Source organism: Lagopus muta, chromosome 1, assembly GCF_023343835.1.
Source record: "Lagopus muta isolate bLagMut1 chromosome 1, bLagMut1 primary, whole genome shotgun sequence".
In the NCBI taxonomy this organism is placed as follows: domain Eukaryota; kingdom Metazoa; phylum Chordata; class Aves; order Galliformes; family Phasianidae; genus Lagopus; species Lagopus muta.
Genome location: NC_064433.1, coordinates 58,332,467 through 58,359,088, shown reverse-complemented (window position 1 = coordinate 58,359,088; position 26,622 = coordinate 58,332,467). Strand labels below are relative to the sequence as shown.

At 40.8% G+C, this 26,622-nt stretch overlaps 1 protein-coding gene across 6 annotated transcripts in view; it reads left to right on the top strand.

Moving 5' to 3' along the window:
* The window catches only part of BICD1 (BICD cargo adaptor 1), a 176,232-nt gene that overhangs the window by 112,552 nt on the left and 37,058 nt on the right, over positions 1–26,622 (top strand). For all 6 annotated transcript variants that reach the window (XM_048934322.1, XM_048934318.1, XM_048934319.1 and 3 more), the window contains exons 3-6: positions 1,982–2,134; positions 5,584–6,021; positions 11,405–12,499; positions 22,443–22,594. In XM_048934322.1, coding sequence (XP_048790279.1) covers positions 1,982–2,134; positions 5,584–6,021; positions 11,405–12,499; positions 22,443–22,594 — 1,838 coding nt within the window. The remainder of the gene's footprint in view (positions 1–1,981; positions 2,135–5,583; positions 6,022–11,404; positions 12,500–22,442; positions 22,595–26,622) is intronic.

Sequence of the window (26,622 nt, the reverse complement as noted above, 5' to 3'; positions counted from 1 at the left end):
CATTAGAGAATCTGTCCTGGTTCTTGTTTGACTGAATACTGAGAGTAACAAGAAATGGAGGAGGCTCTGTAGAGATAGCTTCTATGTATATAAAAGGAGCAGAAGTTCTGTAAGAATTTCATATTTCCTACTTCAGAGATGAAGTAGGAGAGGAAACTTAAAATGACGAAGAAATATGGTTTTGGTTGCTGTTTGCAATAAAGGAAAGACAAAATGAGTATCTGGATTTTAGAGTTACCTTCTGAGGCGTTTTGAAAATGGTGTGCCATGTAATATGTACCCAAAGTAATATCAAGATTCAGTAAAGTCTTCAGTTGGTGTCCTCCAACTCTGACTGCCTTTTCTCTTCCCCCCTGCTGAAGAATCCATTTTGACCTCCAACACTGATGGCAGACACTGGGTGAGCTGCAGAGTAGCTTAATTCTGTTTGGCAGAGCAGAGCTGTGCAGTCAATGGTGCCCACCAATTTAGTGTTCAATGCCCACCTCTGACTTGCTCATATCCTCACACCTAACAAGCACAGATAAATGCTGTCACTGAAGATGTGCCAGCAGAAACAGCATGTATGACGGCAGCTCTGTGGTGTAAAATGCCTTCATCTTGTGAAATCATCTGTGGTGCCATTTTTAGAGTTCACTCACAGGTTTGCTAAGTAGTGATGGATGCAAGAATATTTGCAGAGAGTTACTTTTACCTGATGCTCTGTGACTTCTCTGCTACTGGAGAGCCTGTAAACCAAAAGCACGCTTCCACTCAAGATTTCACAGTGCATATTTCTTCTGAATCTATGGAACAGGAGCGATTCTTTATTTTTTCTTTAACAAAAAAGTTTAATTTTAAGCAGTTTTTGTTTGTCACCTTCTCAACTCTTGCATCAACTTTTTTTCTTCGTGCATGGTGGTGTTATCTTCCAGTGCTTAATTACTGTTTATTTACTGGTGTTTATCCCCAGTTCAGACTTTGTGGGTTTATCTTTACACACTTGAGGGAGAGCTGTATGGCTGAATCTACTTAGAGCTCATCGACTACGACTCCTGCTGTAATGACTTCTTAAATGTTCTGCATTTTCAGGTAGACAGAAGTCCAGATGTGTTGCCCTTCCTACACACAGGCACCTTCCAGAGAAACTTGTTATGCTTCCCACATGCAAGTTTTCTGGCACCTTGGCAGAGAGAAGGGTCTGCCCCATCATTAAGGTACCAGCAGTGCTTCCCTCCAGGAATGCTGTGTTGCTGCTGGAGGGAAGACAAAGCTGGGACCATTTACTCCTGAGCTGCTGGGTGACAGCCCTGCCCATGACAGGGGTTTGGACTTGGATGATGGTTAAGATCTCTTCCAACCCAAGCCAATCTGTGATTCTGTCATTCTTTGATTCTCTCTCTGTCCAGGAATTGCATTTGCTAATAGGAAAATCAAAATGGTGACACTGTGTCTTCCAGACACCTTGCAATCCTGCCCCATGCAGCAAGACTTGGGTTGTTTTTGGGGCAGTGCTCTGCAGCCAGCTGCATGCCAGGTCCCCCCTGTGCTTCTGACTAGTGCCTGCAGATACAAGTGTGCACATGGGTCTTGCTCAGTAGCAGCTGTCTTTGCAGAATAGATGCCGTTATTTACTGCTTTGCTGTATGAATGTAGAGAGTTTATTTTGGTGGAAATCGGATGGTAATTTTATTTAGATTCAACAGAGTCTCTGAGCAATGAAACTAATGAGATGATAAAGCTTTGCCAGGCTTACCATTTCAATAAACATCTAATCTGGAAAATGTTTTAATCAAGCTTCCTTATCAGATGTTCTCATTACTGCGCTGCCAGTGCTCGCCTGAAAGTTTGGTTTTACCCCAGATCAATTACAGATTTGATTTGCACATTGAAATCCTTTCTATTTGAGGTTTACTTTCTTGTTTGACTTTTTCTGAAGGCAGCTTCAGTCATTAAAAGGGCTGTGCACCAATGGTAATGCTCTTGCATTTTCTCTTGCCAGAATAATGAAATGGTGGAACTGCAGAGGATACGAATGAAGGATGAAATTAGAGAGTACAAGTTTCGAGAGGCAAGGCTCCTGCAGGACTACACTGAACTGGAAGAAGAAAATATCACTCTGCAGAAGCTGGTATCCACACTGAAACAGAACCAAGTAAGCATTGGGAGATACTAGGTGCTGTGCTGGAAAAGAGACCATTTTCTCAGGTTTCCATAATGTGATCCAGCAAAGCATTTTGATAGAAGTTTCTTTGTGTGGCGGTTTGTTGTTTTTCTTTGGTTAGATTTTTACTTGACACTTATTCATTCTGCAGCAGTGCTACCGGCCATTTTTGACATATGGGGAGGCCCTTTCCTCATTTTTAGGAAAACTCTGAGGGACTATTTCTGTGCAGAACTTTGTAACAGGGGGATCATTGTTAGCGCAGCCAAGGCTGCATCTCTTCCGTTCCTGTGTTTCCTGCCATCTCTCTCTGCACACTGACCTCTATGCCCAGCAGAAGAGATAGGTCAGCCCTCAATTTCCTCTCACTTTGTTTCCCTTGCTCTGCTTCCTCTTCTGAAGTGGAGAAAGGAGGACATCATCTACTCCATTTTTTTCAATTTTTTTTCCTGGGTTTTCCATTACCACTGTTCCTGTCTGCTCAGCAATGCTAACCAACAAGTTTGACAAGCTCCAAAAATAGGCAAAGGGATGTCAGGTACTCCTAGTTTGTCTTTCATGTTTTCCCTGTGGCAGTGAGGTGCAGCTGACAGCAAAGCAGTGTGCTGTGTTACTCGCTGCAGTGCAGAGCATGCCCCCAGGAGCCACCATAAATCACAGCCCCATTAAGTCAAGATGCAAAAAGCAGCTGGATCTGCCCTCTCTCCCTTACAAAGCATGGCTTCCTTTGCTGCTGGGTATAAACACTGCTGAGGAAGTCATCACAAACACAGTTGTCTTTTAAATTGAACAGAAGAAATTTGTTCTCATGTCAGAAAACCGAGCTTGCCATGATAAATAAGTAAGTTGGAGGATGAAAGTTTCTTTTAGACACTTCCGAGACCAACATAACCTCACATGCAGGAAGAGAATTTCCCCAACTTCCACCAAATTGCAGTAGCACTGCTCTGCAGCCCCTGTGTTACATCCCAGCCAAGCAAACAGTTCCATTAGGGCTTTTAACAAATAGCCAAGGCTGCCAGTTTTTTACTGCTTGTTAGCTTACTTATTCCTGCAGGAATATGCAGGAATATGCAGCACTATTTCATCTATCTTTGCTATTCTACCCTGCTAGCACAAATGCAATTGAAACGTTTAGAACAATGGAGCAGAGCCGCAGGGAATGCACAGGTAATGCAAGTGAGTATGGTGTTCCCTTATTTATGACCCAGGCTTTCATGCTCCTAGCACTGAATTTCTATCAGCTCATCTTTGTGTCAGTTGTTTACCAAGCCAGCAAATTCCCTCATGGAGTCATCTATTTTTTCCTTACCAAGCTCATAAGAGGCATTTTTGCAGGAAAAAAAAATAAAAACCACTTTACAGGCCATGCTAGTTTCTGCCAGAATAAAATCTGTTTGCCAGTGTTTGTATTTGTCATAATACTTCATTCTTAATGGAGTCAAATGCCGGAATATGGGGGAGAAAAAGAAGCACTTTTGCATTGAGAACGACTTAAAAAATCAGTCATTTTGTATCACAAACCCATGCACTTGTGATACCAGAACCAATTCTTACCTACAGGGTAAAATATCAAGAGCAATTTTGTACTATACTACTGCTGTTTACAAAACGATATGTTCCAAGTCATGTTGAGAAACTGGCATAATCTCCTTGTTGGTTTCTTTTCTGGGAGGGGTTGTTTGTTTATTTTTTTGTTTGGTAGCTTTTGTAGGAAAGCATCCATGAATTGGTTACTGTATAGACCTCCAGTTTTTCATGCCCTTAAATTATAAACATATCTATTTGATTGAATGTCACAATTTTTTAGATGGCCCTTTCCCTCCACTCGAATACACCAGGAAATGCAAATTTCAAAATACCCAGATTTCCCTTTTCTACTTAGCATCTCCCAACATAATTTATGAGCTCCATTTGTTGTCTGAATCTTTTTCATTCTCTTTGTTTGAAGATTGGTGCTTTGTGTTTTAAGCTTTCCTTCCCAAAGGCTTCTAGCTTTAAAACTTTTGACAGGTTGGTAAACGTTCCACTCCAAAAGAAATGGTTGATGTTTCTGTTTTCACCAGAGCCTTAATATAGTTTGAAAATAAAAATATAAATGAGAAGCATTCTAGACAATGCCTTAAAATTGCACATAGTAATACATGTTAATGCATTATATTAGAAATGTGTCAACTGAAAAAAGATTTATTTTTTAATAGAAGCATGAAAGTTCAATATTTCTTCTTTCATCAAACCATTACATTATTTCACCCAATGGGGGGAATTTTGGCATTTAGAAATTAAAAAGTGGATCTTTTTTTGGATAGTTTGCTGTTTAATTCTTAAAACCAAATACCTCTTGAATAAAGGATAATCTCATTTAACACAAAGAGCTGAGAATATCCTGCAGTTTCTGTCCCTTCCTTCAATATTTTTGAACACTAGTAAGACACCCAGACACTTTAGAATATCCATGCCTGAGTGACTTTACATCTGGTAAATATTTAGATACGAAGTATTCTGCAGAACACTTGCCATTAATAAATCAGATTACATTAACCTGAGATCTATACATACCATGATATACCAATGTTGCTTTTGGTAATTCGTAATAAAAACACATCTGCATGAAGTATGAGGGCTGCTCTGAAGGTAATGCCACATATTTTATTATGTTGGCCCATGATCTCAGGTGGTTGTTGTTGGTATAGCAGTAGAGATTGAACCTTACCAACAATGTTCCATTACATTTTGTTGCTGTGTGACAGATGGCAGCAGAGGGGCAGTCTGGCAGAATGGCATGACATGGAAGTACATATAAAGCAAAAGTGTGCCACTGTATTCCTCCATGAGGAAAAAATGGCACTCACTAATATTCATCAATGCTTGCTGAATGTTTATGAACACCAAACAAGGGATGTGAGCACAGTGAAGGAATGGGTGGTGAGTTTCAGCAGTGGTGACAACAAAGTGAAAGATAGGCTGTGTTCTGGATGGCTGTGCAGATATTTATGAGCTCAGTATGCAGACTCTTGTTCTTGGCAAAAAAATGCACAGCTAACGGTGATGTCTGTGATGAAGGATAGTGTTTTGGAGCTGAGAATGTACTCTATCAAGTAGTGTTACTGTGCTCTTTGTATCCATTTTACTTTCCATGGAAATAAATAGGAGGCAGTACTTTTGGACCTACTTAAGTACATTGTTCATAGTCATAAGTTACTTGGAAAAAAGTACAACGTTCCTTGATTCTCCCCATGTTGAAAAAATGGGTGGTGGAATCTTCGACAGTGAGAGCTCCACATACATTTTCTATGGAGACAATTCTTTGCAGCTGCAGGCAATATGTGGTATTTCATGTTGCATTTCCTGTAGCACTTATTTCAATAGGGCTGATAAATGGCAGGTTTTCATGACTCAAGTTTTAGTATTATGAATGTTCTTTGTCTTGTCTAATTCAGGTTGAATACGAAGGCTTAAAGCATGAGATTAAACGATTTGAGGAGGAGACAGTATTACTTAATAGTCAGCTAGAAGATGCCATCCGGCTGAAGGAGATTGCTGAGCATCAGCTGGAGGAAGCTCTGGAAACTTTAAAAAATGAAAGGGAGCAAAAGAACAATCTGAGAAAGGAACTCTCCCAGTACATCAACCTCAATGATAGTATGTATAATAATCATATTAATATATCAGTAGATGGATTAAAGTTTGCAGAAGATACAAGTGAGCCCAACAATGATGACAAAATGAATGGACATATCCATGGGTCTCTTGTGAAACTTAACGGTGACTACCGAACTCCCACGAGTAGGAAAGGAGAATCTCTGCACCCCGTCTCTGATCTCTTCAGTGAGCTCAACATATCAGAAATACAGAAACTGAAGCAGCAACTCATGCAGGTAAGAGTTTCATTTAATGTCTTAAAGCTTTTGGACACACTTCATATGGACCTTGGTGCCAGCTTTTGCACTGTCCTCAAATTCTCTCAGTGATGTTCTAGACTATGTCACATCTCAGACTTTTTGTTCCACATTCAGGTTTTGCTAAAGATAACCCAAAAAGACATTCCTGTCTGCACAGAGTTGGTATAGGCTGAGCTGATGTTTAAGGGGAAGAGGAGGAAGTAATTTAGTTATTGTAGTTGCAGATAGTTGGATTCTCTTCTGTTTAATAAGCGGAGATGTCTCTGAGGTTGCAAGTGGAATCAAGTACTCTTCAGAATGACAAAGCTTTCTAGAAAAAGAAATAACACTGAAATACAGACAGACTTGCCAATAAATGCAGTTTGAGCAAGATTTGACCATCAAGAGAGAACAAAAGGAGAGGAGCATTTCTTTTAATACCTAGCATTAGAATAATAGAATATCCCAATTTGGAAGGGACCCACAAGGATCATCAAACTCAGCTCCTGGACCCACACGGCACCACCAAAGCATCTGCACAGCATCCAAACCCTATGTTTGACAGTACTGTCCAAACACTCCTTGAACTCTGACACTCGGGGCCGTGCCCACTGCCCTGGGCAGCCCATTCCATGCCCACCGCCCTGTGGTGCAGACCCTGTCCCTAACCCCCAGCTGCCAATCCCCTGGGCCCTGTCGCTGTCACACAGAGCAGAGCTCAGCGCTGCCCCTCCGCTCCCGGTGAGGAGCTGCATCTGCCATCAGGCCTCCCCTCAGCTCCTCTGCTCTGTGCTGAACAAACCCAGGGCCCTCAGCTGCTCCTCACACACTCTATCTTGCAGATGCTTCACCATCTAGGCAGCCCTCCTTTGGGCACTCTCTCAGAGTTTTATGTCCTTTTTTACTGTGTCACCCAAACCTGCACCCAGTGCTCAAGGTGAAGCTGCACAGTGCAGAGGAGAGCAGGACAACCCCTTCCCTCGCCCGGTGTCAGTGCTGTTCCTGAGACACCCTAGGGCATAGTTTGGCCCTTTGGGCTGCCAGGGCACACTGCTGACACAGATGCAACTTGCCATCAGCCATAACCCCCAAAACCCCTTTCCACAGGGCTACTATCCAGCCTCTCATCCCCAAGTCGGTACATAGATCCCGGATTGCCCCTTCCCAGATGCAGAATCCTACACTTGCTCTTGCTAAATTTGTTGTGCTCTCCAGTTCAGCCCATTCATATCCAGAACAGGAGTTTGTGGAGTGAGCCAGATAAAAACTCAAGTTGACATCCCAGTGCTGACTTCATCTTAGACAGGATACAGTGCAATGCAGTGAGGGGGTCCCACTGCCCAAGCTGTCAAATATCAGAGCTTGAAAGGGTTTGGCACCTTCAGGGAAACATCCAGCGCTTTCTAGCTGGGGACTGTCAAAAGTACCCCTTCTACAGTGATGCCTACTTAAAATACAAGAGGCTATTTGGAAGTAAAGGTGAAGAAGCCCAGTTTGCAGCTCTTGCAATAAATAAATCCCTACACAGGCTGCCCTATATTTGTTGAAGCATTAATTGTTTTATTTACTTCATTGCCAAACACAGCATAGGAAGTTTTGATCTGAGCTTTGACATGGGAAATGTTGATGATATCTATTGCTTTGTGCAGATAGCTTTGATGCAGAAAGTGCATAATTTAACTAGAAAAGCTTGAAATTAAGAACTTCACTCCTGTGAAAAATTCTGGGGAGAACTGTTCCAGTATTACGATAGAATTTGTATGTTTATTTTGGTTATATATTCATTTGAATGAAGATTCATGTATATGTATGCATATATTTTATGCACATGTTACAGGCATCTTTTGATTTCATTCAGAAATACAGTGCTAAGAAATACACAGCTTCAGAAAAAAAATCTTTGAAATATTCACATTTTAATATGTATCTCAATTATTTTCAAGCATAGTTTACAATTAAGTAAATGCAAAATAAATATGTAACAAAAGATGTTTGAAAATGGAAACTTTTCAGACTTTTTGGCTGTATTTTGTCTTGATTTATTGAATATTGAGCATGATGAATCAGCAAACTTCTACTTGAAAGTTATTGCAAATGTTTTTGTCGCTTCTGATTTTAACATTGCTTATTTTTTGTACGCTTCTTAAACAAACAGTCAGCTTTCTGATGCTCCCCAGCCAGAAACTGTCCTAGGACCCTAGAAGGAGCCTAGAAAATAAACATAACCATTTTTTTGTGTCAGGCTTTCTTGAGCCTGAGCAAACTTACGTAAGTTGCCTTCAACATCATTCAGCATTGTAGGGATGTTAAAAAGATTGAGAAAGAGAGACAGGCCTAGCAGGACACTTCTATTTAGATACTGGGACGGCTTGCTGCAAGCTGCTGACGTTTTCTCTTTTTAAAGCAATCATCTTCCCTGTTAGGTTGTCTCAACTCACTTTGAGTCACATAAATTAACTGTGTAAAATGCCTCCAAAATTTTTCTCCACAGTAAATGGGAGATTTAATTGGGTTCAAGCTGACAAAAGGTAATTCTTTATCAAAATTGTTTGTTTTTTTTTCCTCCTTAGCAATGTCTTTGCCATGTGGCATTCAGACAGTTTTATCTCAACATTTGGCATATGCTCCTCTCATTTACTCAAGGAAGATGTATTATGATAGAGCTGCTGAACATGACCCTCTCTTGGGAAGTATGCTTATGTGATTAGGACAGTGGGCTTGTTTTCTGAGAGAATGAAACTTCAGATTTCCCTTTTGTTACCTGTGTGTGGCAAGTTTTTCACTCTGCAATCTCAAAAAGAAACATGTACCAGAAGCTCTAGCATGACAGGCAAAGTTCCTTTTGCAGCTTTGGGATGCTAGCACTATGTGTTTTGTGTTGGATCCTAGAAGAGGTGAGAGATAAATAACAATGATAAAATTGGCTTTCATAACTGCAAACTATGAAACAGATTGCAAGGAAGTCTCATCCAGCTGAGATCTTTGAAAGGAAGAGTGCATTTCAAAATAGGTGCAACTGCTTTTGAATTGCTTTTATTTCCATTTTAAGATGACGGTATGGATAATTTCTGCAGCTACTAATTTTGTCAAAAACAAATGAACAGACTGAAACATGGGAGTCTATTCCCAAAAATTTGCTCTGTGTGGAAATAAAAATACATTGCAAACAAGAAACATAATTTCTGTCCCTAAGAACAGCAGAGGTCTTGCTATTCAGAAGGAGTACTCTAAGTGCAGTTGGAGCTTTGTTCTTTTCTCCTTGGAAGTAGGAGCACGTATTTTTCGTCAAACAGAAGTGGATTAGCTTCATCCATAATTACTGGACTAGGATGAATAAAATTCAGTAGGTCTGTGTATTTCATTTTACCTACTGTCCAAGCTGGCAGGTGGGTTTTAAATTTGTGTGTTTTCTCTGGAAACAATCCTTTCTATTTGAAAGACGTATTTGTTCCCAGAAGCCATTTATGTTCAGCAGAAGAATGACCATAAAAATATCTACTATCTCAGATACAGTTTTTCTTCATGATGGCTGAGATCAATAATCCATCAGTATTGGTTCTGTCTGATGAAATTAGGCAGACACTCAACAGAGTGCCTCTTTAACACCACGTTGCTTAATGGAAGGCCTGCTCTTTGGTAATGCATGTTAAAGACAGATCGGGGCAGCAAGTTGTATTGATGATGTACTCATTGCCCTCAGCTGTCCTCCTCTGGGCTACAGCACAGACTATGCAGTGCCTATGTAGAGCTCCCTTTATCTAAAGAGACTGATATTTTTTGGATCATAAAATAATGATGAGCTTTCACCCTGTTTTTTTGCCTTCTTGAGTCATCAGTCACCTGTGCATAAAAAAATGAGGCCAACTTTGAGATGTTTTCAACATGGCTTCTATTTTTGTCCTTACAATTTTTACCTGCAATCCATTGCAGGTAGTAATTGAAACCGTGTTTTGAAAGTCTGTCTGTAAAACCAAGGGATCATCATAAGTCTTAGTGCTTTGGTATTTTTGAGTAGCAGCCACTGTTTGAAAGCCTTGTTATGAGATAATAGGAGTCTGAACCACTGCTTGGAACATTTTGTGAGATGGCATTAATATCTTCAGAGTCTCTAAAAAGCTTTTCTTTTCCATCACTGAGTTTCACAGTGGCTCTTTTGACTCTTCCAAATGCTGCCTGGAGGGGTGCTGATAGAGAAGGCAGTGCTTTTTGAAGGACCCTTCAGAAGGGACAGTGTTGGGTTCTCTGAATTAGTAATTCAGCCACTCACAATGTGGCTGAAGTGTGGAACACAACATTTTGTCTGCACAAAATGTAAACACTGGGCTGAAATACCACAGCAGTGAGAGAAAAAGAGCAGTCAGCCTAATAGGCTCTGGATCCTGCTGCAAAAGCCATGAGAGCAAGAAGCATTCTATATTATCTGCTTCCCATTCACAGCTCAGAAAAGGACAAAGGCTGATTTAAAAAAAAAAAGGAGTTGGAGTACTACACTAAAATTTAAAAATGAGATTCATTCACAGGTATCATCATAATAGTGAATATCTGAGCAGATAAAAACATCAAGTTTTTCTTGTTTGCTTGTTTTAAGATGCTGTGTATTAAAACTTCAAAAGAGTCCTCCAGGACCTCTTCTTCTTTTCAACTCCATATTTCTCTGTCAATATTCAGAAAGGAACTTACTAGGTCAGAACCAGTGGATTGTTAGTTATATTGTAAATCCCATTTTCTTCTGCACTGTCTTTAAAAGAGTGGATTTTGTTTACAGGGGACTGCTGGGAATGGGGATTCCTGGAAGATGCATGTGCTCAGGTTCCTGGTCTGTGTTACATTTGCATATGTGCAAGTTATATGCATATTTGACATATGCATATTTGCAAGTTATTTAATCTAATTGTGCAAATGTACACAGCTATTTGTTTACTGTATTTGCATTCAGAAATCATGCCCTCCTTCATGAAATTTTCAAAGATATAAATAAAAATCATGAAGGATGGTAAAGCTATTCATGGAAAATATAAACGTGTCAGTAAAGTGTATCAGTGTAACATGTTATAAGTGGCAACGATGCAATTATGCCTATTAAATTTCACAGAACCTGTGTGTTGATCACTCCAGTATCATTACTCTAGCTGACTACCCTTAGTGCTTGGGCACTAATTCTTCAGTGAGCAACGTGTAAAACTGTGACCTAGCAAAGCTGCAAATGGTAGCACACTTAATTTTATGGTTTAGGGGCATACACTTAATTTTATGGTTTCTGGAACCCCTCAAGATGTACATGTAGAATGTGGGAGCGGAAGTGGTGAATGGCTGCTTGGTGTTGAGCAGAAGAGCATGGGTAGGACGAGATGCCGGGTGTTTTACTTTGACTCTGTTGCAGGTGGAAAGAGAAAAGGCCATTCTCCTGGCCAACCTGCAGGAATCTCAGACGCAGTTGGAGCACACCAAAGGAGCCCTGACCGAGCAACATGAGCGAGTCCACAGGCTCACGGAGCACGTCAACGCCATGAGGGGCCTGCAGAGCAACAAGGAGCTGAAAGCAGAGCATGACTGTGAGAAGGGGCGAGACCCCAGCGAGGAAGCACACGACTATGAAGTGGACATCAATGGTTTGGAGATCCTAGAATGTAAATACAAAGTAGCTGTTACGGAAGTTATAGACCTTAAAGCAGAAATCAAAGCCTTAAAGGAGAAATATAATAATTATGTGGAAAACTACACTGAAGAAAAGGCCAAGTATGAGAGCAGAATCCAGACTTACGATGAACAGGTGACAAGCCTAGAGAAGTCAACCAAGGAAAGCCAGGAAAAGATGGTCCATATGGAAAAGGAGTTGCAAAGGATGACAAGCATAGCGAATGAAAACCACAATACCCTCAACACCGCCCAGGACGAGCTGGTGACATTTAGCGAGGAGCTGGCTCAGCTCTACCATCACGTCTGCCTGTGCAACAACGAGACACCTAACAGGGTCATGTTGGACTATTACAGGCAGAGCAGAGTTACCCGCAGTGGCAGCCTGAAAGGCCCAGATGACCCACGGGGTCTCCTTTCCCCTCGGCTTGCCAGAAGGGGAATGGCATCGCCTGTAGAAGCCAGGACTCCGACCGAGCAGGTGACAAAAGAGGCCCCAGAGCCTGGCAAGGAGCAGAGCCCAACGAAAACACCTACAATTTCCCCTGTCATCACTGCCCCTCCTTCCTCCCCAGTCTCCGACAGCAGTGACATTCGCAAAGAGCCGATGAACATCTACAACCTCAATGCCATAATAAGGGACCAAATCAAGCATTTGCAGAAAGCTGTAGATCGGTCGCTGCAGCTGTCGCGCCAACGTGCTGCAGCCCGGGAGCTGGCACCCATGATTGATAAGGACAAGGAGGCCTTAATGGAAGAGATTCTGAAACTGAAATCCCTCCTGAGTACAAAGCGGGAGCAGATAGCAACCCTGAGAGCAGTGCTGAAAGCCAACAAGCAGGTAAGGTGCCAATAAAGCAGGAGGTCGGGAGTGTCTGTTATTTATACAGGTCGCTTGGCAAGCCTTCCCAAGAGGTTTTTTAGTGGAGAGGTTTCACTCACAGGTTACTGAGCCTTTCACTCCATCACAGTGAGGGAAGGCCTTTCTGCCTTGTCACCCGTAAGCTTTTCAGCTCTGTGTTTTCTAGCACCCATTCTTGTTCTCTGTAGCACTCCACTAGCCACAAATCTTGAATACCCACTGTCAAATTCAAGCATTTAAAATAAATGTTGCAAAGTTAAGCACTCCTCAGGAGGAGAATGGCAGTTGTAAGAGTGCAAGCGGTCACTTTGGACTGTACAGGAGCTGGGCATTTCTGTGATAAAACACAGGGTGAAATGCAGAGTAATTTTCTTTACAGGTCATTGCAATTTTCAGAATGATTTTTGTTTTATTCTTATAACTTCTTCCATTGTTGTGTTTTTAATCCCTTGGGAAATTGAACTATTTTCTGTTTTATTTTTAAGGAAAGGGGTATCTCTGCATGAGAAAACTACCTGAAACAGTAACTGCCATTTTTTTTTAAAAGAAGGACTCATGATGGAGTTATATTTTCTAAGAACAAAAAAACCTCATTATTTTGAAATTTTTGGTAGTTTAAACCATCAACAACCCACTTTATTATTGCTGTTACACCAATGTAATTAAGTTGAGAATTGGAACATTCTATATAAAATGCAAAAAGAACACCTCACAATGGTGTACTTTTCAAGAATACTCACAATTTTTTTTGCTTGCTATATCCTCGCAAACACTGTGTATCTAATAGATTCTGGGTCTGCAAGCAATATAGAAGTTAAATATAAGCATGAAATTGTATTTACTACAGTTAGTCTCCTTATGCTCCAAATTAAGTCTAAATTAAGTCTGAATGTAAGAGGCTGCAAGGACTTTTTCCATCTTCAGTAATGCTGTGGTCACCACATGGGGGCATAAATGCTGGTTAATGGAATGGGATCCCATTCTCCAATGACAGTGATAGGATTTCTGTGTTAAAATTCCCAATAGTCAGGTGATCTGAAGTTAAAATTCAAATTTAATTGTTGATTTGATCTGCAACTGCATTCCTAGGTACTGGGAATTCTTAAATTGCAGCTATATTTCAATATATGTTGAGTCTTTTATAGCATTTCTTCCCTCTCTGCAATACAACACGTTAAATATTAATTCAATTAATCAAGTACCATGCCTAGCAAAGCAATAATAGCCCTGAGCAATTATAGGAGGATTTTCCATGTAATTAAGATGTAATTGAAGTATATGGCTTTAGATTCCAAATTAAACACTTTTTCCATTAGCATAGAGCTATCATTTATTTAGTGATACTAGAAGAGAATGTGGCTAAGTCCTACTCTCCTATGTTTTTATTATCATTACTACTTCCAGAAATTGAGCATCTTAAATTGTGCTCAGAACTTTTAAAAGTACTTTTATAAGTATCAGCATAAATGTTGGCAACTGTTCAACTGTTATCAACTCTTGCAGTGCTGTTCATGCAAGCCTAGTAGTAATTTCCTCAAACTTTCAAGTTAAAAGACATGGTAATACAACAGAGATGTAGAAATTTAGAGAGATGGGAGGTTAGTACAACTGTGTTGTAGCAGTACTGCCAGCCTCTGGTGATGAGTGTGTCCCAAGAACCCAAAGCACATCTCATGTTCAGGAAACATGAGTCAAGATTAATTCCCTTGAGTTCCTCCCTTCAAAACAAAACTTTTAAGCAGAAATAGGTTGGGAATATTTTTCATCAATTCATTCTGTTTAGATGAGCCTACAGAGGACATCTGGTCCAGGTTTTTGCATTTTCTCTAGAACTTCAAAAGCTTCAGTTGTGATTGGCTTAGAGCATTGTAGAATCATGAAATCATAGAATCATAGAATGGCCTGGGTTGAAAAGGACCACAGTGATCATCAAGTTTCAACCACCCTGCTGTGTGCAGGGTTGCCAACCACCAGACCAGGCTGCCCAGAGCCACATCCAGCCTGGAAATGATTTGGGTTGGAAGGGACCTTAAAGCCCACCCAGCCTGAATCCCCTGCCATAGGCAGGGCTGCCACCCAGCAGCTCAGGCTGCCCAGGGCCCCATCCAGCCTGGCCCTGGATGTCTCCAGTGTTGGGGCATCTACAGCTCTCTGGGCAACTGTGCCAGGGCCTCACTGCCCTCTGAATACAGCATTTCTTCCTAACATCTAACTTAAATGCCCCCTTTTTTAGTTCAGAGCCATTCCCCCTTGTCCTATCATTATTAGTCTGTGCATAAAGTCTCCATCCTGCTCATAAGATCCCTTCAAGAGCTGGAAGGCTGCAATGATCTCTCCCCAGAGCCTTCTCTTCTACAAGCTAAACAAGCCCAGTGAAGCTGGTGTTGTTATGCAGTTATGTCTTTTCACGCTGTATGTTGTGCAGAGGAGCTGAATGTGTCCTCTCTCATCCCAGCTGCCACAGGTGCCAGCTCAGCTCCTGGCCTGCTTTGTGGAAATGCTGCCACAAATTGCTGTTGGTGGTGCAACCAGCAAGGATACTAAGGTGATTTTCTGGTTTAATAATGCCAAAAAGCAAAATGAGCACAATCAAATACATTGAAAAAATGGCAGTATCTTCCTAGAGAGTCCCACCGTTAAGATCTGGATGGGGAGACCAGCAGCTGAGCCCCGGATCTTGTATTCAGAGTTGGTTTTGGATAATGGAGTCGCACCCTTAATTAGGGAATCATTGCTGCCATCTAGTGACCACCTCAAGTATTGCAGCATCACCTAAATGAACAGCCTTCCCGGCCACGTGCTTCATTGCTGGGTGCTGCCATCCTCTGTTACCTAGGCACAGGGGCACATGGTTCATCAGAAGAGCAAAGGAACAATCCTGAACTGTATTCACTTCTCTTTACAGTAAGTTACCTGATTGCAGGAAAGCACAGAAGGGCTCTCTGTTTCTCCTTTTCAGCAGGCCTGGCAGTGTGGCAGTGCAGTTAGAGCTTTTAAATCTTTAACAGCATGCAATAAATTTCTGTTTGAATCTGACAAGCCATTGCCTAGCTCAATCCATTTGGCAATATTTAATGCTAAAGCCTTTTTATTCTAGCTATGTTTTCTTTGAAAATATTTTCAAATCAACTTTTTAGTGTTAGACTGAGACAGAAATAGAAGACAGTGAACACTATAACCCAGAAAAGAAGATGAAATTTGCTGTAAGAATCTGCTCTAAACCTAAGACCAAGGAAATTGATTATTAAACAAATCAACAGTTTGAGATAGCAAGTTGTAATATCTTGTTGGCTTGCTTGCTTGATTTGATCATGATGTATGTGTCTGTTTGTAGCCATAATAGCTATGTCAGCACCAGTTTCATGGAGCAAAACCAAGTAGCTTTAGTATTAACAAGGAGAATAAATTGTAAAGTAATATGAAATGAATTATATAATACCTTTTAGGACCAGTTCAATAATGGTTTTGATTTTGGTGTCTAACAACAAACAGAAAGCAGAGCTGCCTGTGAGAGAAATGTAATTTAAATTCCAATTGAAAAATAATTGGTTGCTTTTGCAGGTGAATAGTTGCATGGGAAGGAACTGAGTCAGCAAGACCTTCTTGTCTGTATTGGCAGTAACTCTGATGCTTGCAGCTTCCATAAATGAGATACTGTAAAGTTCAGAAAACATAATTGAATAACCCTGGGTATGCAACATCTGATCCATAAACAAAAGCTCAGATGTTACACAGACATTGTGCAGTGGGTTTTGTCCAGTGACACTGGTGGAAAGATTGAGTACCACATAGGATTTCTGCACTAAAATGGCAGGTGGCTGTTCTCCTTTCTTGTACTTACCACTGTAGCAGCTAATATTTTTTCTGCAGCTTTTTTTTTTTTTTTTTTTTAATTTGGTTTGTTTCTTTTACTTTTAATATAAAATAAATGAGATAAAGTCTTCCTAGGATATGGAATATGCTAGGATATGAGGTGTGTTCACAGATTTGTTGAGGGCAACCTTTAGGAAGCTGAATTTGAGCACGCTTCTCTTCTGTAAGGATAAGGAAGGGCATGGAAACAACATCACCACTTCTGACATGTGTTCAGCTCGACTCTCCCCCTCTCCTCTCCCCCCCCAAACTCAACCTGCATTGCTGGATTCTGATGAACAGAGGTGCTAAGCATGGTGTGCCACATCTCTGCCGGCATTTCACACTGTCAGGAGACCAGGTGTTGGAGCTCTCTGCTCCTTCCTTGCCTTCTTCTCAGGCACCATTCTTTGGTGCACAGGCTGAGCAACCAGATTCACCTGTCCTTCCTTGGCACTGGATGCTCTCCTGCCAGCACTGCTGTTAGCCCCTCTCCTGCTGCTTTACGTACTTCACCACAGAGTGTTCACATATTTTTCCCGTCTTCATCTTTTACTTGTGCTCTCCATTTCTCTGTGTGCTGCTCAGACGCTGCATTTTGGTGTGGAGTAAAGTTCTCTAATTTCTCTAATACGTCTTTGTAATTCCCACCCACTTAGAGCCAAGTGCCTCAGAGTCATAGGATCATAGAATGGCTTCAAAGGCACCTTGAAGATCATCTAGTTTCAGCCCCATTGCTGTGGGCAGCCTTAGATCTGGCACTACATCAGGCTGCCCAGGGCCCCATCCAACCTGGCTTGAATGTCTCTAGGGATGGGGCATCTGCAGCTTCTCTGGGCAGCCTGTGCCAGTGCCTAATCACCCTTTGAGTGGAAAATTTCCCCCCAACACCTAATCTAAATCTCCTATCTTTTAGTTTAAAACCTTTCCCCCTTGTTCTGTCAATAGCAGACCATGTAAAAAGTCAGTCTCCCTCCTGATTAGAAGTTCTTTTTTAAGTACTGGAAGGCCACAGTGAGGTCTCCCTGGAGCTTTCTCTTCTCCAGACCAATGAGCCCAGCTCCTTTAGCCTTTCTTGCACTTGGCCTTGTTGAATCTCATTAGATTCTTCTGGGCACACTTTTCAAGCCTGATCTGGTCCCTCTGGATGGCATCTCTTCCTTCTATTGTATCAACTACACCACTCAGAGTGGTGTTGTCTACAAACTTGCAGAGAATGCACTCAATCCCACTGTCTAGGTTATTGATAAAGGCACTGAAGAACACCAGTCCCAAGATGGATCGCTGGGAGGACTTGTGACTAGATTCCACCTAGGCATAGAACTTCTGACCACAACCCTGTGGCTGCAGTTATCTAAGTTATTCTTTATCCACTGAATAGTCCACCCTTTAAATCCATATATTTCCAATTCAGGAATGAGGATATGTATAAGGTCAAAGGCCTTATACAAGACCGGGTAGATGACATTAATTGCCTTTCCTTGCTCCATCGATGCTGTCACTCTATCATAGAAGGCCACCAGATTGGTCAGGTGTGATCTGTCCTTAGTGAGCTGTGCTGGCTTCTTTGGATTCTCATCTTTCTTGTAACTGCTTACTTGTAACAGCTCTTCAGAAAGAGCAGTTAAAAGCGGTTGGGCCCTGGGTGCCTGCTTCCTTCTGGCACCCCTTGCTTGCACACTTATACTTTTGTTTGCCCCATGCTCACTTTCAGAGCACTTTCCCCAGGTTTTTAATATCCTGGATTATTCCCCAGAACTGGTTCTTGGCACAGCCAACACGATTCAGCTGACAGTCTTGGAGACTGGCAGTGAGGAAGGACAAACTCAGTTTTTAGGCTAGATTTGTTGCTGGAGGAAGCGCAGCATGAAGCTGTGTCTTCAGTTGGCCGTGTTCCTGAGCATGCTATCCATGGCACGGCCTAGTAGTGCAGTGGAGGGGACCAGATACTTGGGTACCTCTGAAAGAGGAGATCCAAGTGCCTTTTCTCTCCTCATCTATTTCCCCGTTGCACGTCCTGACTCTGAGGTAACTCAGGCTCATTTTCTGCCTGCTTGGCTCCCCAGACTGACTCACGGTAAGCAGAGAAGAAAACCATCCGGTGTGCAAAAGGTATGGTTGGGGAAAAGCTGGGTAATTAATCTTTCTGTGGCAGCTAGACAACATAAATTGACTTAGTTACCTTGCATCCTCAGAGCCGAGGAGTCTGATAGCAGTCATCTTTGGTCAGCATCCAGGTCCCAAACTGATGAGCTCTGGGTAACCTGAGATGTGCACAGTCTGGAGCCCACCAGCTCTTGCAAGGACTGATGGAGGGAGATGAGCATTGCATGAAAGTGATGTCCTTCTGCTCCATTGGCCCTGGCTGCCTGGCTGCAGGTTTCTAGAAGAATTCCTCCCTGCTTCATCTTCCCTATTAAAAACACATTTTTCTTTGTTTTATTTACTTTGCTGATACTGAACTTGTGCCACCCATTCTTAGGAGACTTGCAGAGGGAGACCCTTGGCAGCCTGCAAAGGAGAGTGTTAAGAACTTGTCTGGTATATATAATGAGCATATAAGGAGCCTTTTGAAATAGTTAACAAAGAGAAAGAACTGTTGAAGTCTTTGTTGTTTTATGATGAAATGTGAATTTTGTCATATTTTACATGCTTTCATTTTTTATTATAACACAATTACTTTAAGGCATTAATGATGGAAAAATACACTTTCACAAGGTTCTAACACCTGGAAAATAATTTTTCTACCCAGTAGCCTCAAGAAAGCTACTGGGTAGAAAATTGTTGATAGTCTACAGGAAAAGCAGAAGTCATTTATTAGCTTCATGCTTTCCCACTTCAAAATACTGAGATCATGTTTTACTAATATTTTCAGAACAAAGGCAGTGATGAAACATTGCCAAGTTTGAAACCGCAGTGCTTATGCATTCCAGCTCACTTCTCTAGGAGCATAAAATAGCCAGAGCAAACAGGTCATTTGGATTGTGGCCACTGAAACTTTGTTTTGCTCTATCAGCCTACCCAGCCAGAACACGCAGAGGAGATGCTCTTCATGAAATTCTCTGGTACAGGATATTTTCCCCTTCAGTCTCTACTGGGATAGGGAGAGAATTTTGGTTGTGAAAAGTATCTGGAAGATTAAGATGGAAGGGGACTGATTGCCTTTAACTATTTCAGTCTAGTGCTTGCACGCAGTTTCCATGATATGTGGAACTATTGGGTTTACAGGGAATATGTATTCCCAATGCTAAGATAGTTAAACAATATTTTTGTTTTTGAGAAGTCTTACATTAAATGGAACAGAACATATCTTTAACTCATTTTCATTCCTAAGCAAAGGAAAAATCTTTACATTAATTCTGTTTGAACTGTCATATATAAAGGACAGTACGCTGGATTTCTCTTGCAGAACAAAGACCTTTGAATTCCAGCTTTGGGGCCAAACTCAGTTTGACCTGTAAATCCTAGCTCTGCTCTCATGAATCACTTCTGCCTCATTAGTGACCTGAGGATTCGTAAGTAAATCTGATTTAATCATGCTTGTTAAGCAGGAATTTGTCCCTCGACTCACTGTGTTCTAGATTTGCCTTCAAAAAAGAAGCTTTATTAAACATTATTCATCTTTCTTCTCCGTGTTAATTTACATGTACATTTTAATCATGCCTGAAAACACAGAAAGCTCTGAAATCTGATGATTTCTGATTTGTCCTAACAAGGCACAGGGTGGTGTCAAGCATCCTGCATTATACAAAGCATGTCACCAGGATTGATAAAGCCACATTTATTTGAATATATCCCTGAGTGTTTTGTTTTGTTGTTGTTATTGGGGTTTTTTTGTTTGTTATTTTTTTAATCAGTTGTTGAGGATTTCAACTTTGACATGGAAAATCTTTCAGCACATACCTATACAATTACAGGTAGTTGCTAGGGATTTTTTAAAATCTCTCAATGTAAGTTAGTGTGAAAGTGGAGATAACTTTATTGTTGAGTACACAATTGTGGGAAAAAAAAAGGTAAAATTTTGGTGCTGCTGCTTGAAACTGTGCCATTTCCCCAAGTGCAAATTATTGTGTTTTAGCAGACATTAACATTTTGTTAAGAGACAATAGTGACAAATGCAGCAAGTTCAGACAACTGACTTTAAAATAGGTTTCCAATTGTTTGATCATTAGCATTTATTTTCATGTTCCCTTGCTTGCTGCTTTAAAATAACGCTGTTCTACAATTCTCTCCCCTTCTGATGGCTCAAGTACTCGAAGGGGAAAAGTAATTGCTGAAATGCTACAATTTATTCTGCTCTAAATGAAGCAAAAAAATAATGATAACCTGCCCACCCCTGCTAAAGGCAATGGAAATGTTTTTTCTTCATGTCATTCAATGGTAATAATTTAAACTGTCTCACAGCAGCAGTAGGTATAAAGATAATGTATACCTTTAAACATTTTGAATAATTTCAAAATGATACTAAACTTCATCAGTTCAACAAAAGATTCAACTCTTGCAAAAATGAAACAAATATAACTATTATAAGCAGTAGGGCAGTAAAATAAAGCAAATTATTGGAGGAAACGGAAAAAACAGAAAGAAAGAAGGAAGCTGAGAAATTAAGGATTAGGTGGCTACAAATCCTTGCTTTACTTTTAAGTGAAAATTCTAATTTATCCTTTCTTTTTTCTTCTTTGTAGTTCCTAAAGCTGCCAACATAATGTAGTTTCGCGGAACAGTAGGTATTGCCAGTGGTCAAATAAAATACAACCTGCCACAGCCTAGCAGTCACCTCATGCAAAGAAAGCCGTGGCAGGGTGCATGAAGAAAACCACATCAGGCCAGCCCTCAGCTACAAAGGCTGAGTCTAACATGCCTTAGCAGCATGGTCAGACACACTTGGTGCCTTACTGCAAACCAGAAATGTGTTAGCAGCTCCTCAAGCTGCAGTTACTTGATCACTTGTCTGAGCCCTCAGCATACGGCTGCGTGGTTTTGCACAGAAATTTAAGGTTTCAAGTTGCAGACAGCTCATTAGGACTGGCTTTGTGCCTTCAACTGCTTTCTCCTTTCCCTGGCTTCATGGAATTCAACATGGGCATCCAACCTTTCAATGTGCCTGGGCCGCATTGAGAGGAGTTGTCTTGGGCTACATATCACACGTAATGTAGTTAATGTATATAACTAAGAAAACTTATTTTTTTAGATTTTTTAAGTAAAACATTGGAGAAGGAAAAAAAAAAAAAGCAAGATGAACATGGAACTAATGGGATATTTGACCTTGTTGTTGTGAAAATAATACATTGGTCTGGTTCAATGGCAGTGGTTGTAATTCTTAGTGAGTTCTCAAGGTGCTCAGTGGAGATTTTTGATGAAATTTTACTCTTCCCTAAAAACAGTTGTTCACAAATGTATATACTGCCAAAAAGCGATGACATGAACAAGGTGTGAATATGAAGCAGGGGATATCTTTCTCTGGTGGGATAGGGCCTATAAAAGTTGAGTAGAGAGACATGATCAGATTTTTCTTTGATGTGAACATCTGATTGCAACTCAATACATTCCATTTCAAAATTTGCAGGTAATGTATTTATGTCTCTTGAAAACAGTCACAAATATACCAAAAATTTGATAATTTTTTCATCATTCTTGAAACCTATTCTCAAATTCTTCTATCAAAATGGAAAGCATGGCTGCATTTTGCTCACTGTTCACAGGACTGTGTTTAGCCAATGTATCGAAATGCATAAAATTATTTGCCATAACTTGAGTTAGTGCTGCACTGTGCCTTCCTCTTGTCCTGGTTTCAGCCCACACAGTGCCAATCAGACACCAATGTTTGGTTGTTGCTGAGCAGTGGGTGCATGCCTGGGGCTGAGCTGAGCCTCTTGGTGGGCAAGAGCCACTGCCATGATGGTGTGGGGCAGGGAGCAGCCACAGGATGGGCTGGGCCAGGCCATGTGCAGGCCACAGGCCAATGATTGGACACCCCTGGAGTACAACTTAAAGACAGCATGAAAGGGCACCATCTTAGCTGTTATCAGATGTCTGTGTGATAAGCAAATACCCTTGTCTATGTTTTCAGACAGCTGAAGTGGCATTAGCCAATCTGAAGAATAAGTACGAAAATGAAAAAGCTATGGTGACTGAAACCATGACCAAACTACGAAATGAGCTGAAGGCTTTGAAGGAGGATGCGGCAACCTTCTCATCCTTGAGAGCAATGTTTGCAACCAGGTAAGGGAAGTGATTTCACCGTCTGCCTCAACACTGTAAAAGTAAGTGTGCTAAATAGGAGCAGACTTAGCTATGGATGTTGGGTGAGTAAGAGGAGAAACAGAAATTATTTTTTGCAAGGTCAGGGATTTGCTGGATGAAGGTGAATGAGTTTTACAGTGCACGCTGTGAAAAACATGCAAGCTTTCAAGTGATACTGAGAAGCACGTCTTTGAAAACAGGGCTGGAGAATAGCAATGTCAATGCAACCTTGAATAAGGTGTTATAACTGCCAATATCAGTCTCCAGTCTATTTGCATTTATAGGGCTTTTTTAAGTGGAAATCAAACAGTAGATTTATATGGCTGATACTCATATTCAGAAGTATGCCATGATTCGATCGTGTAAAGCTGTCGTGTGGATAATGATGATCTTCAGAATCCTGTGTTTTCATTATCATGAGATTTATTACTTACCACTGGAAAAATCTATTTCATCAACCAGCCTGTGCTGTAATCCAGCACTAATAATTGTAAGGCCATTGCAATTTCACATTCCAGCATGAACTCTTATTTTCTCCAGCTGTATTATTCAATTTATTAACTTCTCTTCACAGGATCAAAGTTTCACTTATCTTCTGTAGCATAGTTCCTCCTGACAGGGCAGTAATTAATCATCTCTCTTCTTTCATTCTACCACACTCAGAAGAGCCTTTGTTTTTAGCTGCTTTGTAAAAATTACCTACAAATAATTTGTATTTGAAGATCCGGTGATTCCATCAAAAAATTCTTAACACACAAATGAGATGGTAGTAACCTCAGAAATTTTTCTGTTTATGTCATGATTTTTTTCCCCATTATGATTAAATGCAATGCAGATTTCTTGCTTGAACTTTAATCTCTAAGCAGTAAGACTTCGTGCCTCATGCCAACATCTCCCCAGCGCTCTCTTGTAGTGTATAGGTGCCATCTCACCTCTTCCAGCCTTTTTTGGTCCTTTGTTGCTTGGTGACAGTAGCAGCAGCATCTGGGAGAGATGGAAAAATGGAGGAGGGGCCATTTGCATGCCATGACTTTGGTGCTGTGTACAAAATCATCATAGGTTCATCGTTGGAAGAGTACGTGTAGTGCCATAATGGAAATGAAGAACCAACTCATCAGGTGAAGTGAACCAAGGTAGCTCTGTTCATTTCATTGACATCTAGAGATTGTCTTCAGGAAAGCAAACTTCTGTGTGTGTTTTAAAAATGTTTGTTGACTTTGTTTACAAACTCATTATTCTAAGAGTTACACAAATGTACTAAACTCTGTATGACTACCTGGAGGGCTACTAAGCCCTGAGGAGAGAGCTAGCATCTTGAGCGTAACACAGACAGGGACTTATGTGGAGCCTATATCATTAACCTGCAAGATAAAACAAGTATGGAAAGATCTGAAAGTTGTTACTTAAAGAGGTTGTTAGGCTGTTGGTGTGCTGAATGCTTCTTATCCCATTTGGGCATCCTGACTGAACGCTTTTGCCAGACAGAACACACATATCCTAAAGCTGGCAGGAGACAGTGTCTTATTTTCCATGAGAATGAAGCTTAAATGGTGCCATCCATCTATATGCCTATTCTAAATGTCTTATGTGGGCTGTAATTAAACTTCTGTTTCTCTTCTACAAACTATAAAGGGAATCTGAGTGACTTGCCGAGTTATCGATTTCTACTTTATAGGTGTCTAATATTAGTAGAGAAAAAACTCACACAAATTATCAACCGCTGTTTGTAAACTCCATGCCGTTGTGATTGAAAGCACACTGCATAGCCTATGGAATTTATCTCGGCCCTTGAGATCATAACTTTTGCACAGTGTTTTCTAGGGGCAGAGATGAAAAGTTACTCACTCACTGAAAAATATTGCACATCACTGGGATCCTATAGATTTTTCTATAAAATATTATAAAATATTACTTTTCCTTCCCTACTTTGTGATGTGTTCACCCTCGTAACAAAATCAGTTTATCTAAATGTTCAAATCATTGGCTCATTCTGAATATTTCATTTGGAATATCATCTGTTTAAATGACAAAGCCATGATCTGCTGTAGATGTTCATTCAAGAAGATTTTAAATCTGTTTGGAAATAGAAGAATGTAAGATTCTCCTTGCAGTAACATTTGATTCAGTAGCAACATTCATTAAAAAACAAAACAGAAAAAAACCCAGTTGTTTACTCTTGTTAAGTAAAACAGTTGTTTCCACGGTAATCTTACATCATGTAGTACTTCTCAATTTTTGTTGTAGGGAGAACATCCCTCTGAGAATAGAGCTGTATTATAGATCTGAAAATGATTGTATATGCTGCTTGATTGACCAATGAAGGTTGATTACGAAACCTTCTGTTTCATAATCTCTTCCTTTCTGTTCATTTGACCCCTGAATGGATGTTCATTCTGGTGCTGAACTTTATGCTTTCTTCATCACATGCACTGAATGAAGTTCATGCCATGTTATAAGGAGAGAATAGCACAGATGACTCTGATTTGAATAACAAAGATTACAGTGTTCTCCAAAGCTTCATTATGTGGAGGGCAGGAGCATTCCTTTTTCCATGATTTTCCCTGATACTTGTACATTCTTCAGTCTTTGAGTTCTTTCTTCCTTTCTGCTCTTGCTCAACTCCAAAGTCATTCTGTCCAGCTTGTACCTCTTCTTTTGATCTTTTTATTTGCATGGACTGTTTGTTTCCTAATCCATGTCTCTGTGGTCCTGATCTCTACAGCTTCCTCTTTCTGTCTTCATTAGCCTTTATCCCTTTCTGAATTTACTTCAGAGCTGCCAAGGATGTCAAAGAGGTCCTCACCACAGTTCAAGCTCTCTTTTCCCCATACACTTCTCTTGAATCATGAAACCACATAAATTCAACAGACTTACAGGTGAAAGAGGGTCAGTTTTCTAGGCCCTTCTCGTAATCTATTTGGAAAGCTTAGAGACCTGGAGAAGGTTGAGATGTTGAAATTAACATGAGAAATAAAATTTATCTGAGCTGAGAAGAACAGCTAATGTTACACTATAATTGTTCACTTTCAGGCATTATAAATATTTTGGTTTTTAAAGGCAACTGTGATACAGTTTTGGGGGCATGCAGTAGACTCCACTGATGGAGTCTCTTCCATAGCAGCAGTTCCATTGGTGCATTTTAATGGTGTATTAACCCTGCTGCTGCAAATTCTGCTGGAGAAGTAATCTGCTGTGGCTGTGTGCTGGTGGGTTGTGTGGAGCTGGCAGAGCAGAGTTTAAATTCCTGCTTGATATGTGAGCAATATGTTGCCCATCAGACTCCCAGTCTGCTTATGTTCTGTGCTGTTTCTCCCAGAACAGAAAAACTGTGTGAGCCTTTCCTGCTTTTCCTGTTGGGAGGGAATCGGAAGCTAATTTTACCAAATCCCTACATAAATTTGTTTTCCCATCTTAAATAGAGACTCTCTTAAAGAGAGAGCAAGAAATACTGTTTGTGATATTGTCACACTCCTGATGCTGCATGCACTGATGGACTCTGTCCATCACGAGATTTTCTTATGATTTACAATTAGAGAAAACGTGTGCTTAAGAGATGGACTAGGAAGTATGGACAGATCCTAGAGCTATCTTGAAGGAGAAAGCATTTATAAGTAGAAGAGAATTATGCTTACATTGGCAGAGCAGAGATATGTCATTGACAGTGTCTCTGGGTTTAGCGGAAGCTCTGCTAAGATTTATGTGACCTCAATTATGCCTAGGCCTGACTCGTTATTCGGTTTACATTCCTCATGTGTTACTTTATACGAAATAAGCAGGTCTATGCATTTGTCTGCTTCCTTTCTGAGACAGAAGAAGTGAGAAATAGATGAAACCTTGACTTTTGTGCCCATGATAAGTAGACCAGCATACAAGACAACAGTGTTATTTACTAGTCATTTGCATTTTACACCCATCACAGGACAAGGCACAAACTGGGAAAGAGCTCTGATGTGGGTGGTCCCTCCCTGGAGGCATTCAAGGCCAGGCTGGATGGGGCTTTGAGCAAC